The 13,705-nt window shown below is 34.0% G+C and overlaps 1 protein-coding gene across 1 annotated transcript in view; it reads right to left on the reverse strand.

The window, feature by feature from the left end:
- The window catches only part of FAT4 (FAT atypical cadherin 4), a 163,312-nt gene that overhangs the window by 70,713 nt on the left and 78,894 nt on the right, over window positions 1–13,705 (reverse strand). The window contains exons 3-5 of the mRNA XM_047798626.1: window positions 9,640–9,901; window positions 7,606–7,956; window positions 140–1,062 (exon numbers count right to left, since the gene is read on the reverse strand). Of these exons, the coding sequence (XP_047654582.1) occupies window positions 140–1,062; window positions 7,606–7,956; window positions 9,640–9,901 (1,536 nt within the window). The remainder of the gene's footprint in view (window positions 1–139; window positions 1,063–7,605; window positions 7,957–9,639; window positions 9,902–13,705) is intronic.

Raw genomic sequence — 13,705 nt, forward strand, 5'->3', positions numbered from 1 at the left:
GTCCTTTTCAAGATCTGCTATATCTGCAAGTAAACATTTATTGATGAGAATGAGAAGAGGGTAGGGGAAGCACAAATATTATAATTAAGTTAGAGGTCCCATAATGAACACAGTATTTGTTTTATTTAAATATACTGACCTGAAGAATTGTTCTGGGTAGTGTCCCTAAATTTTCAGGGACATGTACGGAGTATGGAGATAGCTCAAATATGGGAACAAAATCATTAATGTCTAGTAGAACAATGCTGACCGTGGAGGTATCAGTCCTGGGGATGCTGCCCCGATCTGTTGCCTGAACAGTTAGAAGGTAAGTAGGGGTCTTCTCTCTGTCCAAATGCTTAGCCACTGTGATGGTACCTGTGACAGAGTCAATCCGAAATTCCTGATTGGCATTGCCATCAACAATGCCATAGCGAACCTGTCCATTTGTACCTTCATCTCCATCTGCTGCGGATACTTGTACTATATCTGTTCCAGTAAGTGTGTTTTCATTAATCTCCACTTTATACATGGCCTGTGCAAAAACAGGGTTGTTATCATTGATGTCAAGTACCATAACTATAACCTCTGTGGATGAAGAGAGAGATGGTTGGCCTTTGTCTGTAGCCACCACTGTTAGAGTATAATTAGAAACCTCTTCTCTGTCCAGTTCTCCAGTGAGTCTCACTTCCCCATCAATGGTCCCAATACTGAATTTGTTTCCTGAAGGGTTCAGTAGAGTGTACTCAATATAGCTGTTTGGGCCGCTGTCTGGGTCGGTTGCTTGTGCTTTGAAAACAATGGTATCAATAGGTGTGTTTTCTGGAATGTATGTCAATTTAGGGGAAAGGAATGTTGGTGGGTTATCATTCACATCCAACAAAATAATGGAGACTTGAGCCGTGCTGGTGAATCTGGAGGCTGGAAGCTGTGGCAGGTCATGCACCTGAACAACCAGATTGTAGAAGGACTGACTTTCCCGGTCCAAAGCTTTTAGGACTTTCAGCACACCCTTCTTGTCCACTGTAAACTGCCCAAGGCTGTCACCAGAAGCGATGCTGTAAGCCAGTTGGGAGTTGATGCCTGAAATGGAAGGGAAAACATTAAATGTTCTTAAATACGTGCTGACTGCAAAATAAACTGCACCAAAAATTTAATGATATGAAAGTGCATATCTGATATACAATGCCTCCAAACACACCTTATGGGTGACTTAGCCACAGTTAATCTTCTTTGTAAGTAATGTATAACCCATAGTTCTTTTCTTGTTAACTTTTGACCTGAAAAGATGTTTACAATCTGGTGAACAAATGATCTATATACTGCTTGCTATTTACTAGGGTGTTGAAATGCTAAATTACCAAAGTAAAGAGGAAAAAAATATTCCAGAGAGCGGATATTTTTCTATACATTTCCTTATTTCTGTCACATAATTCCTGAGAGTTCAGCATTAACAGTGCCACACTCTATACTACTAGCCAAACAGTTATAACTTTCGTAATTTATTGAGGCCGACACCAATTTTCGGAGAAGGGTAATAAAATTTTCTGATGGATGGCATTAGTCATGGATGCTTTAGGTCTACTTTTACATTTCTTGTCAGAACCAATAAATACTTTTTAATTCTTATTAAGCATCTGGCTAATGGCCTTTGAGAAAATAATTCTCTCTCAAATTTTATTATGTATATTTACTGTGTTTTAAAAGTATTTTTTGAAGGAAATGTCGGTAGTAAAAGTATATGTAAAAGGCTGCAAGGATAAAGGTTCACACTGTTATTGGGCTTTTTTTTAGATACAATTATTTTCTATTTTCCCCAGGAACATGTGTCACATTTTGATTTTTAAAAATCATATGTAAATCCTCATTTCAGAAAATAATCACAGTTTCTTCTAACAGAGATGATGTAAAGAATGGATCAACTTATTATTTTAGTAAATGATTTAAAGGTAAATAATAGAAAAGAATGCAAACAAAGGGAAAAATCATATTTCCTGCCCCAGAATAGCCTTTTCTTTACTGGTCCATGATGTCCTATGTACTTTTATATTATATCGTAAAGATGTTGGGCAATTCTAGGATATGATAAGATCGTCTAGGAAACATATTATGTATCTAGATAATCCATCTTTAGTAAAGATGTTACACTCTGAGATTTCATGCTAGGGAGATCTATTGAGTTATAAAGGCTACTTGCAAACAGCTCCCATATTTCTGAAGTTAATTTTAACTATTCTGATGTCAGAAATATTGTCCACTCTTTGTCAAAAGTCTTCCCTAACAATTTGGTCATGCTTTTCCTCTTTTTTTTTTTTTTTTTTTTTTTGGAAAAAAACTTGGAAAACTACTTTCTCAGAATTCTGTGAATACCTAAGTTAGCTTTTGTCTTTTTTGAAACTCACTAAGTTCCTTATAAAGACAAGTTTTAATTGAGTAATAGGATTTCCTTTTCTACCAGGTTGAAACTGCTTTTTCTTCTTTTTTAATGCTAAAATTGTTATATTCCTGTGATTTGATAGTCTCTTATCTAATGTCCTTTGTCAATATGTTGACACAGAGAAAAATATTTATGGAGATAACTTTCAGACACTGGCTTATACATAAACATGTCTAGAATAAACAAGGATTGAGCAGATCTTTGAAAAGGTAGGGTTTTCTCCTCATTAAGAGTTGTGGCTTTTAATCTCTGTAGTTTATATAAGATTGTCCATAAGAGAACAAAGCAGAGGTTATAAAGTTCAAAATCCTTAGGACTCAGAGGATCAGGGAAAATATGAATAAATAAAGCTAATGGAGGCCACAAGTCAATTCACCAGCAAGAGATAAAGAGAATTTTAAGATCTAGATAGAACATAGTCAACACCCTACTTTAACTCTTTGACTTAAAATTCCACAGGCTTGGGGGAAGAAGAATTCCATCAACTGATTCCAAAAAAAAAAAAAAGAGGTCCATCAACTGCAGTATATGTATATATTATTAGAAAGCAATTTTATTTTAAAGACATATATATTTGGCTGTGCCCATGGCACTTGGAAGTTCCAATGGCAACACTGGATCCTTAAACTGCTGTGTCCCAAGAGAACACCTAATGTATTTTTAAATGGAATTACTCTCTAAGGAAATTTTTTGCAATTTCCTATGGGCTAACTCCATCAGTAAATATTTAATTCCTACTCTTTGGAGCCACAAATTTAGACACAGCTATTGTTAAGAAAATGTTATGAAGATATCTGGATGAAAATAACACCAACAAGCAAAGACATAAAATTTAGTTCTTTGTAAGTATATAAAATCTTTCATGGTCAAGATCAAAAGAAATAAGAAATACTGACAAAATTTTACATGGCTACAAAGTTATGGCCTAGCATATCCACATAAATCAACTGGAATGCAGGCAATTAAATCAAGGCTCTGAACACCCTTGGTCCACTGTATATGCTACTTCCTAGAGTAAGTGATGAACTTGCAGAGGCAAAAGGAGAACATGATACCAAAATTTTATAGCCCTGTTGTAAACAGCAGAACAGCCTCTTTTTAAGGGATAAAGTTTGGTGGGGTGGGTAGGTAGAAGAAATAATAAATATTAACTTTAACTAGAATTATGAAGAAAGTTTTGATTTTATATTCTAAATCATGACAAATATAAAATATTAAGTAGTATCCTTAAAATTGAACTGTTGAGAACAATCATTATCTTTGAGAAAATAAACACAGAAATATAACTGCGTTTGCACAAATATTGCCACACCATCTAAGAAACACCTCTTATCTCAGGAAATGAAACCATACTGCTGCAATTACAGGCCTTGAAAGCCATCTATACTGACTTTACAGTAAAGAAAAGGACTTTTCATTCTTGTCAAGTATAAGTGATTTGGAGCATGTGCTCTACATATGGAAAATACATGTAGACACATTGAAACTCAAAATTCTCCCAGAACCTTTGTACTATCCTGAAAAATAGAGAACTCAGGCTATTTTTTCTCTCTTATTAGCTCCCAATATCCCAGTCATGATTCAGTAAATATATTAACATTCTATAATTTATTCATAACTATAGGGACCTGAATTTAATGGGCTTTTGTAGCCCACCAGATCTTTAAACTTAAAGCGGTCCAAATTTCTAACCATTTGTGTTCAATGTTCTGAAAGTGGTTTAGTTACAGAATTCTTTCTGGCAGTGTGTGTGGTTGTGTTGGACTTTTGGGGTTTTTTGTGGATTTTTTTTAGTTGTTTTTTATTTCAATCTTGAGAATAATTTAGTTCCAAGAAATATAGCACATAACCATAGGTATGTAGCTCTATTACAAAGTGTATACATTTATTCATAATCAATAAATGTTGTCTAATTATTTCTATGATGAACTAGTTAGTATTTGTCAACTTATCACACAGCTGGAACTCTTTCAAGTATCATTCATTTTTATTAAGCGGTTCCAACAAAGTCATTAGGTCACTGGAACATGAAACCCATTCACAGGTCAAGTGATCTGCATTGTGTACCAAGCATATATCAATAAATTTATTCAGCAATAATTGCAATTACTTTATTCTCAAAGAACTCTACAACTTCCCAATATTTTAAGACTATACAAATTTATTTCTAGAATATAATAACAAAATAATTATCGGGGCTGGAATATTTCCATGCAACTTCAATTTATAACTGTTTGCCTCAAATGTAATACTTTCCTAACAGCATACATGAAAGCCTTGAGATCTATACATATGCTACTTATTTTCTTAATGCAGCAAAATATTTGCTTTATTCTTATTAAATGATTTTGTAATCTATAATTTTAGGTTAAACCTAGAGAATCTTAGTATAACTAGCAGAAAATGTTAACTTTATTTTCGTATAAAATGCCTTCATTTAAGATGACTATTATCTTATCTGAAAACTCTTGATCAGAGATTGAAATGAATTTGTTAATTTAAAAAATGTCTAGAGAATTCCTGTTGTGGCTCAGTGGGCTATGAATGCAACTAGAATGCAAGTTTGATCCTTGGTCTCGCTCAGTAGGTTAAGGATTTGTCATTGCTGTGAGCTGTGGGGTGGGTTGCTTGGATCTGGCATAGGCTAGTAGCTAGCTGTAGCTCCAGTTAGACCCCTAGCCTGGGAACTTTTAAATGCCACGAGTGTGGCCCTAAAAAGCAAAAAAAAAAAAAAAAAAAAAGTCTAAATAAGAGTTCCCACTGTGGTACAGCAGGTTAAGGATTCGGTGTTGTCTCTGTAGATGCTCTGCTTGCTGCTGAGGCATAGGTTCAGCCCAGTGCAGTGGGCTAAGGATCCTGCATTGCCCCAGCTATGACATAGGTCAGAGCTGCAGCTTGGATTTGATGCTTGGCCTTGGAATTTCCATATGCTGTGAGTGCAGCAAAAAAAAAAAAAAAGGTCTAAATAATAATTTTATGAAATACATTGAGAACTATTTCATGCAACTGAATTGGCAATTTTAAACAAAGAAGGTTACTCTTGTACAGTCTTATCATTATTCTTGAAATTCAGAGAGAATGGAAACTATGTCCTATATTTTAGGTCAAGGTACAGGAAATTACACTGATAAAAGTATTCAAAACTAAAACAATGGAAAAATGTAGCTTGAATTTTTTACCCAACACAATTAAAGGAAAAAAAATCCATAAAAACTAACAAAGTCAATGGTTAATACATTTCTGTGCTTATGTGTTTATAGAATATTCTGGCGTGTTTCACAAAGAAAGGTTCTTATTTGTTATTTTCCCAGTTCCCTACCTTTTAAGGTGTGAGAATACGTGAAACTTATTCTAGAGCTTCATGTAATCCTATGCTACAATGGGCTCTCTAATGCTTAATAAGTAAGTCACAAAGAAACCTGGCAGTCAATTCTTCACTTCTTCACTTCAACTTCAGACAAGTTGGGGCTGGACAAACTAAAAAATATTCACTTCTAAGGATCAAGTAAATTAAGTTTATAATAAAAGAGAAATCAACATCCAAAATAAACATTAACCTCAAGTTTGTATAGATGTCTAACTGGAGCCAATCACAGAGCTGGGCTGATGTACAAGAAATAGACTATACAATGTTCTTAGGCCAGGACTGGGTACACACAAGGTACAGGTGGCCCATCATATTTGCTGGTTCCATATCCATGGATTTAATCAACCAATATGGATCAAAAATATTTGGGAAAAAGATTTCAGAAAGTTCCAAAGGCAAAACTTGAATTTTCTGTGCACTAGCAACTAATTACATAGCATTTTTATTTTGTTAGGTATTACAAGTAATCTAGAGATTATTTAAAGTACATGGGAAGATTTGTGTGAGTTATATATAAATAATACATCATTTTATATAAGGAGCTTGAGCATTTTGGATTTTGGTATCAGTACGTGTCCTGGAATCGATCCCCTGCAGATGGTGAGGAACGACTATACTTAATGAATGTCAATTATTGTTCTTAATATTATTAATAATTTGTAGTACTAGTATTACAGGCACTTTTATTTTAGGTATATTTATGTTTGTGATATTAACTGTGCTTAAATAAAAGGGGAAATACTTCAAAATGCACTTAATGAATTCGAAAGGAAACATTTCCAACTTTGTGAACTGAAAGGTATATAAAACACTGTGCTTTTTGCCTCTGTCTTTCTAAGTGGCAATTATAGATACTCCTGAAAGGAAACTAAGTATAGAGAAGAATGTTGAGATATAATGATATTCTGAGATTACATAAATCATTTAAGTCAGCAAGAACCAGGAAATTCTAAATTAAGGTTGATGTGTCCATGTCACGAGGCATATCCTTGAGCTAGAGACCTATTTCCTCCTCAAATACTCCCCCTTGTTTTCTCAACTGAATGAATGTTTAGCTCCATCCAATGGAAGGGAAAACAAAGTATTAACTTTCCAAACAGTTTAAAGACTCTGTACTGCTAATATAGCCTTATCTCTAAGGCTATATTATTTGATACGTGCATTTACAAAATAGATCTTAGAAGAACGACTAAGAGAGTCATATTTAAAAATAAAGCTTGTCAAGTGCGTTTGCAATAAATAAAAGTCGAACACTGGAAAGTCTAGATTTAATGTAAAATCTCAACTGGAATATACAGCAGATTATATAGCAATAAATTAAAGAGATCTGAGACTGTCTTTTGAGTCAAAGACTGAAAGCTTGCTAAAATAATAGAAGTTTTTCATCAGAAATGTAGAACTCTTCATGCATTCTTAAGTATTTTTTGAGACTGGTTTTCTTTTTGCATTCAAATTTTATCCTTTTTATGTCAAGAGAGTATATGTAAGCAAATATTTTATTTATCTGACAAAAACCTTCCAAAAAGCTGTTTTATGATTTTTGCATTACTAAACTGCCATACTGTTACACATTTAGTGAGAAAAAAGAAAGATCAAGTTTATAAGATGATAACAATGCATTCAGTATAACTGATATAAATAAGAGTTTAGCTAATAAAGTGCTTAAATTTTAAATCCTCTATAATTAAATTATAAATCTATTCCTCAACTTCGGGCCTATATTAACAATGAAATTTTGTGACAGCTGCACACAGTAAATAAGTATGATATAAATCTGATGATATTTTTAATAAGGTTTAAGTATATAAAATGAAGTACATACCATCATCTGCATCTGTAACATTAAACACAAGAACAGTAGATCCTAGAGGTAGATTCTCCATTAAAGATGTGCTATATGAATTCAAGCTGAAAATAGGAGGGTTATCATTTACATCTAGTATATTGAAATAAACCCTGACAGTAGTAAATTGTCCCCCACCATCTTCGGCTCGAACAGTGAGGATATAATATTGCTGTGCTTCATAATCTAGTATTCGAGTCAAATTAAAGACCCCAGTAACTGGATTCAGGAAAAATATGCCATCTTCATCATCTTCATTCACAATATATGTAATTTCTCCATTCACACCGGAGTCATCATCTGTAGCTAAAATAGCTGCCACCAAAGAACCTATTAAAAAGAATAAATTAATAGTCCAAAATTAATGGCACAGGTTATTGCTGAGAGAATATATATGACACCAATAATTTACTTGTACAGCAAAATATTTTGACTAGAGAATCACTATGAAAATATAAGACAATTTTCTATAGATTTATTTTTTATGTATTATATAGGTTTTTGAAACATTTTTATTGGAGTAGAGTTGATTTACAGTGTTGTGTTAGTTTCAGGTGTGTAGAAAAGTGATTTAGTTATACCTATATGTGTATCCATTCTTTTTCAGACTCTTTTCCCATATAGATTATAATAGAATACTGAGTAGATTTCCCTGTGCTATAAGTAGGTCCTTGTTGGTTATCTATTTTATATATAGTAGTATGTATATGTTAATCTTAAACAGATTTTTAACCCCCACCACGTTTCCCCTTTGGTAAACATAAGTTTGTTTTCGAATTCTATTTCTATTTTTTGTACGTAAGTTCATTTGTATCATTGTTTATTAGATCCCACATGTAAGTGATATCATATATTTGACTTTCTCTAGATTTCTACATTAATACTGATACCAACATTCCCAAATAGTAACAATATGTGGAGTGTATTTCATATATAGTAGATCTTATGTTTCGATGTAAATGTTCTCGGGAATGAATACTACTTCTGACATTATTTTTCTACCCATTCATAAACATACTGATGAATTCAGTGAACATATATTGGGGCCCATCACAAATGTCAGGAACTGGGGATTCCAAGCAAAAATACAGACTCATGCTGAGGGGATACCACTTGACAGCTCACATGACCATTGCTGGAATTAAGGTGAGAAATAAATGTGATGGGAATTTCATGAAGGATATGCACAATTCATCTTGCCGAACAGGCTGCACAGAGAAGTAGGCGTCTATAAATGGTTTATTCCTTTGTCAAGTGAGTTTCTAAAACACATATCTTATTATAAAAACTCATTCCAAATTGTAATTCAGAATAAAATTTTGGTTTTAGGTAATAATTTCCAATAGTGCGTATGAAACACACCCACGCCAGAAACATGGATATTGAATACTTGAACTCAAAAGACACAATAATATATTCAAGGAATCAAGGTGATAATTCAGGATTCCTAGTCTATCAAAATTTATTGAGCACCTGATAATCCTCAAGCCCCATGTTAGCAAATTGATATATGCTTTCTAAATTAACTTTTACCCTAATTCTAACAAGAACTATTGTTTGCATATACAGAAGAGGAACTAAAGCGAAGAGAAATGAATTCATTGCCCTGATTCACACAGCTAGTAAGTGTTAGAACCAGTGTTCACAGGTTTTCATGTGCTTTTCTTCACTTTTTCTATATACAGCAGACATTAGACATTTTTTAAGTGGAAAACAGTATCAAAACTGTGGTTACCAGAAAAATTAACAATGCAGGTCACAAATACTTTCAAAAAAAGAAATACCCTTAATTAGTAATTAGATGAATAGGCAACCCCATTTACTCTCGAAAGTCTAGAAATGTGCTTGGGAATTGCAGCAAAGATGGTTAATTAAAATATATTTAACAATCCAGTAATTATACCTAGTAGCATATGGTAAAAACCAGTCACTATTTAAGAGCAGCCAAAACATAGTCTGTAATTATAGTCAAGGTTAGCCCTTGCGAAATATACTTAAGGGCATGCCACCTACCTGGAGTGGTGTCTTCTGGGATGTCAAAAGAATACACAGGCCTGGAGAACTTGGGCATGTGGTCATTCACATCACTGACAGTGATATTTATTCTCATATCTGAGGACTGAAGACCATCATCTGCACGAACCAGCAAGGAATATTTGGAACGGCGTTCTCTATCCAACCTCTTGGTAGCTATCAGATCTCCAGATTCAGGGTCAATGCGGAAACTGTCATCAGCTCCACTAATGATCGTGTATGTGACAAGAGCATTCACACCCTAGGAAAAAAGATCAGCATGTGAACTGCTAGAGGTAGAACAGTGAGAATACCATTCCTTTTGCAGAATATGTATTTGACAAAGTGAGGCTGGGGCTTAATTTCATGATACTGTGAGGCAAAAAGGTCACAGTCCAGTGTAGTATTTTACATAGTCTTTCACCATTGGCTCCATTAAATAGCACAACACATCTCGACCTTCAGTAATTAACTATACACACACACCACACACACACACACACATATATATATGAATTCTTAAAATATACACATGGAAAGGAGTAAAACTCTCACTGTGGAAAATACCCATGATTTGAATACTATTAACCACATAACCAGAGGTTTACTAAAGGCTTGCTCTGTGCCAGGCACAGTGACAGCACGGTGTATGCATTATCTTGCCTTAGTCCACAGCTGTGTGAGATACTCTTTCTCAGATGAAGACACAGGGTTCTGAGATGCCAGTTAACATATGCAGAGTCACACCATAAGTGTGAGTATGGATTTCAAACCCCAGTCTGCCAGACTCTGAGCTCATGTTCCTTCTGATTCAGCATGAAAAGGTAATTAAATGATGCAAGTAGGGGTTTGCAATAAGCATTGCAAGAACCAAGAAGAGAGAGGGGATACTTTGAACAATTTGGTTGTGTGGGGAGTTTTAATGTAGAACAAAGAAGAAAATCAAGCTATAAAATATCAGGTTATAGGTATACACGTTGGGGAATCTCCATTGTAACACACATTGAAGTCCATGGCCAAGAAACCACTGATCTTGTTTTAATTGAAAACAATCTTTTAAGGCTCTTGATAGAGTAGAATGAGCTAGAGGAAAGGCTAAAGAAGGGAGAGAGTAAGTAGAGTTTGGCCCCAAGAAACTGGGCCTTCATTTCCTCAAGGTAAAACTCTACACTGTCACTATTATTTGCTGGTTTCAAGTCCCCACTCTGTGAAATGAAATCAGGGGTGCATTCTTGTGTTCTCTCAGATCTCTGAGCTGAAGCACTCAAAATGTGAGCTATGAATGAGGAATTTGGAAGAAGAAATGGAAAGGTTGAGAAAAATAGAACATTAACTAAGTGTTTATTAAGTGCTAAGCACTGTTCTGAGCACATCACTTCATGGGCACTAATTGATGTAATACTTCAAGGCAATCCAGTTGAGTAAGTACTATTATTATCCACATTTTGAAGATAAAGAAACTGAGACAAAGAAATCTGAACCCTAGCTAGCTTGCTTGAGAAGTGAGACTCTCAATAATTCTGTACCCAACAAAATACAGAGGATGGAGGAGTAATCTGATAGGCTATTGGGTACAGAAATAGCAGTAACAATACCTCTCATTTGTTCAACTTGCACTCTCAGTTCTTTCTCTTAACAACTCTAAGTGCTGGGCATAAAAGTGAAAGAGAAGGAAGAAATTTTAATTTCAAATTATTTGGGCTGGGAATTAAAATACTCTTGTGAAGACATCTTAGAATAGACTCTGCTTCGATGCAGGAGAAATTATGCAGTGACATTTTACAATTTTATGTACGGTACATTAAGAGAGTGAATGATAGCTTCATAGAAATGGTTATGTGGCAACGGTTATAACCATAGAAATGGTTGCGTGGTCAGAGATTTGAGAAGGGGTTTGATCTGAAGGTCATGGTTGAAGTCCTGAGATTTGTTAAGGATTTTATTAGAAAAGATAGAGAAAGGAAATGTTGTATAAAGACTGAATGTGGACATTTAGATGGTGGGAAGAAGGGGTGGGTGCAGGGGCAAGGACCAAGGGTAAAAGAGGAGGAGAGACCTAGGAGACCCAGTGGAGAGCCTGCCACAGAGGTTAAAGGGAAGGTTTCAAGAAAAAGTAGATTTTAACAGCATGAAAAATAAAGAAATCAAGGAGAATTAAAATTAAAGCATGATAAGATATGCCAATTTTGCAGTATTTTAAAATCTATTATAGACTTATCTGTATATTGTTGAAATTATAAACTGTTTGATTTATATAAGTGAAATATTGAGCTAAATATTATACACCATACTGGTTGAGATCTGATGCTCTGGGGCCATATTTTGGGGCTTGAATCTCTGCTCCCCTAATTACTAATTGTGTTTCCTTGGGCCTCTTACCTAACCTCTGTGAGCCCATGTTTTCTTATCTGGGCAATCCGGTTGATACTACCTGCCACATATGGCTATTCTGAGGATCGAAGGAGTTAATACATGTAAAGAACCTAGATCAAGCCTTGATAAGCTGTAAGTTTATGACAATGCTGGTTGTTATTTTTATTCCTATTTTATTATTTTCTTATAAAAGAAATATAATGAGTAAAGTGTATTTGATGACTAAGACGTTTGCAAATACATAATTTAAATCAAAACATGATTAGAGTTACTATACATCCCAGGGAAAATATTTTCTGACTTCCTATTATACGTAATTATTAAGTCTTGACATTGAGGTATAAGTAGTGTTGGACTTGTTGACTTCAAAAATTGCTTTTTCATTTAAACATACATAAAAAAATATACTTTTTACCTTATTAAACTCTAGAAAAGTATTTATTAAAATATCCAGGCTAAGAATCCTTTGCAAGAAAGAAAGGTATTAGGAAAAATATAAATTTAGGATGTTTAGGACTATAAAGTTGGATATGCTGGGAAATTATAACATCCGAAGTTTCCATACATCTTTTTCATCATGGATTAGACATGTTTTATCTTAATGATCCAACACATAAGGGGATGATTTCTAACAGTCAAAGGCAAAAATACTCTTTCAAAATTTATGTTTAATGGTATTTGCTATATTTTTGTACTGCATTCCCTAAGCCAATATTAAAACTTAGTAACATGAATGCCTTAAAGCACATTTTAACTTAATAATGGAACAGCTGGGTTTAACAAACTATGCACATTTATCTGTATATTCAGGTGTACATGAAGAACCTAATGTATTTATTGAAATTGTATGGTTTAACAAAAACATTCAGTAAGAATATTAGACTTCTAATCTGACCACATTCTCTACTATTTGCTCTATTTCACAAGGAATTCCATTATTCTGGCAAAGTAGTCTAGGGAAAAACAGCTACATTCAATTCTGACCTATTAAAATGGTATTTGGAAATTAGAAGAAAGCCAATAAACAAAAACATATTTCAAGCTCTTACACAAATGGTTCCAAATTTAGAAATGTCCTGTCTACCAAATGACTATAATAATTAATACTTCTAAACTTAAGGATAATTCTTCTGAACAAAAGCAAAGGCATAACACTATGTTGATAAAACAGTCTTTTTCACTTTCAAAATCAGCTGATGTGGTACATTAATAGTTCTATTGAATGTCTGAAACTTGTGGACAAGAGTGATGATTTAATTAGGTCTTCTGAAAAGTCTGTTTATTTAATATCCAAAATATGCAGTATCAGCAATGCTACAAGAAACAAAGATCATATTTCAGCTGCAGCACAGTGGAAATAATACTATTTAAAAATATTCTACTCTCCTGAGGAACCACAGACAAAAGCACGTGGAAAGAATTCCCAAAGTAAATAGCTATAAATTGGAAATGCATTTTACAACCTTAAGTAATATTTTCAAAAGTAAGTATGGTACCATGGAACAAAGCTTGAGTATTCTGGCCCATTACAAGCATAATAATTCTGTTTATCAAAGGAAATAAGAGACTAACAAAGTCACATGCTTCTGAGAGATGTGTATCTTGATCCAACACATGTTTCAAATGATATTTAAATTACCCTCGACATGTACGTGTTGCTTTCTAAAACTGATCCCTTTACCCAGGCATTATT

Source organism: Phacochoerus africanus, chromosome 10 (genome assembly GCF_016906955.1).
Source record: "Phacochoerus africanus isolate WHEZ1 chromosome 10, ROS_Pafr_v1, whole genome shotgun sequence".
Taxonomy (NCBI): domain Eukaryota; kingdom Metazoa; phylum Chordata; class Mammalia; order Artiodactyla; family Suidae; genus Phacochoerus; species Phacochoerus africanus.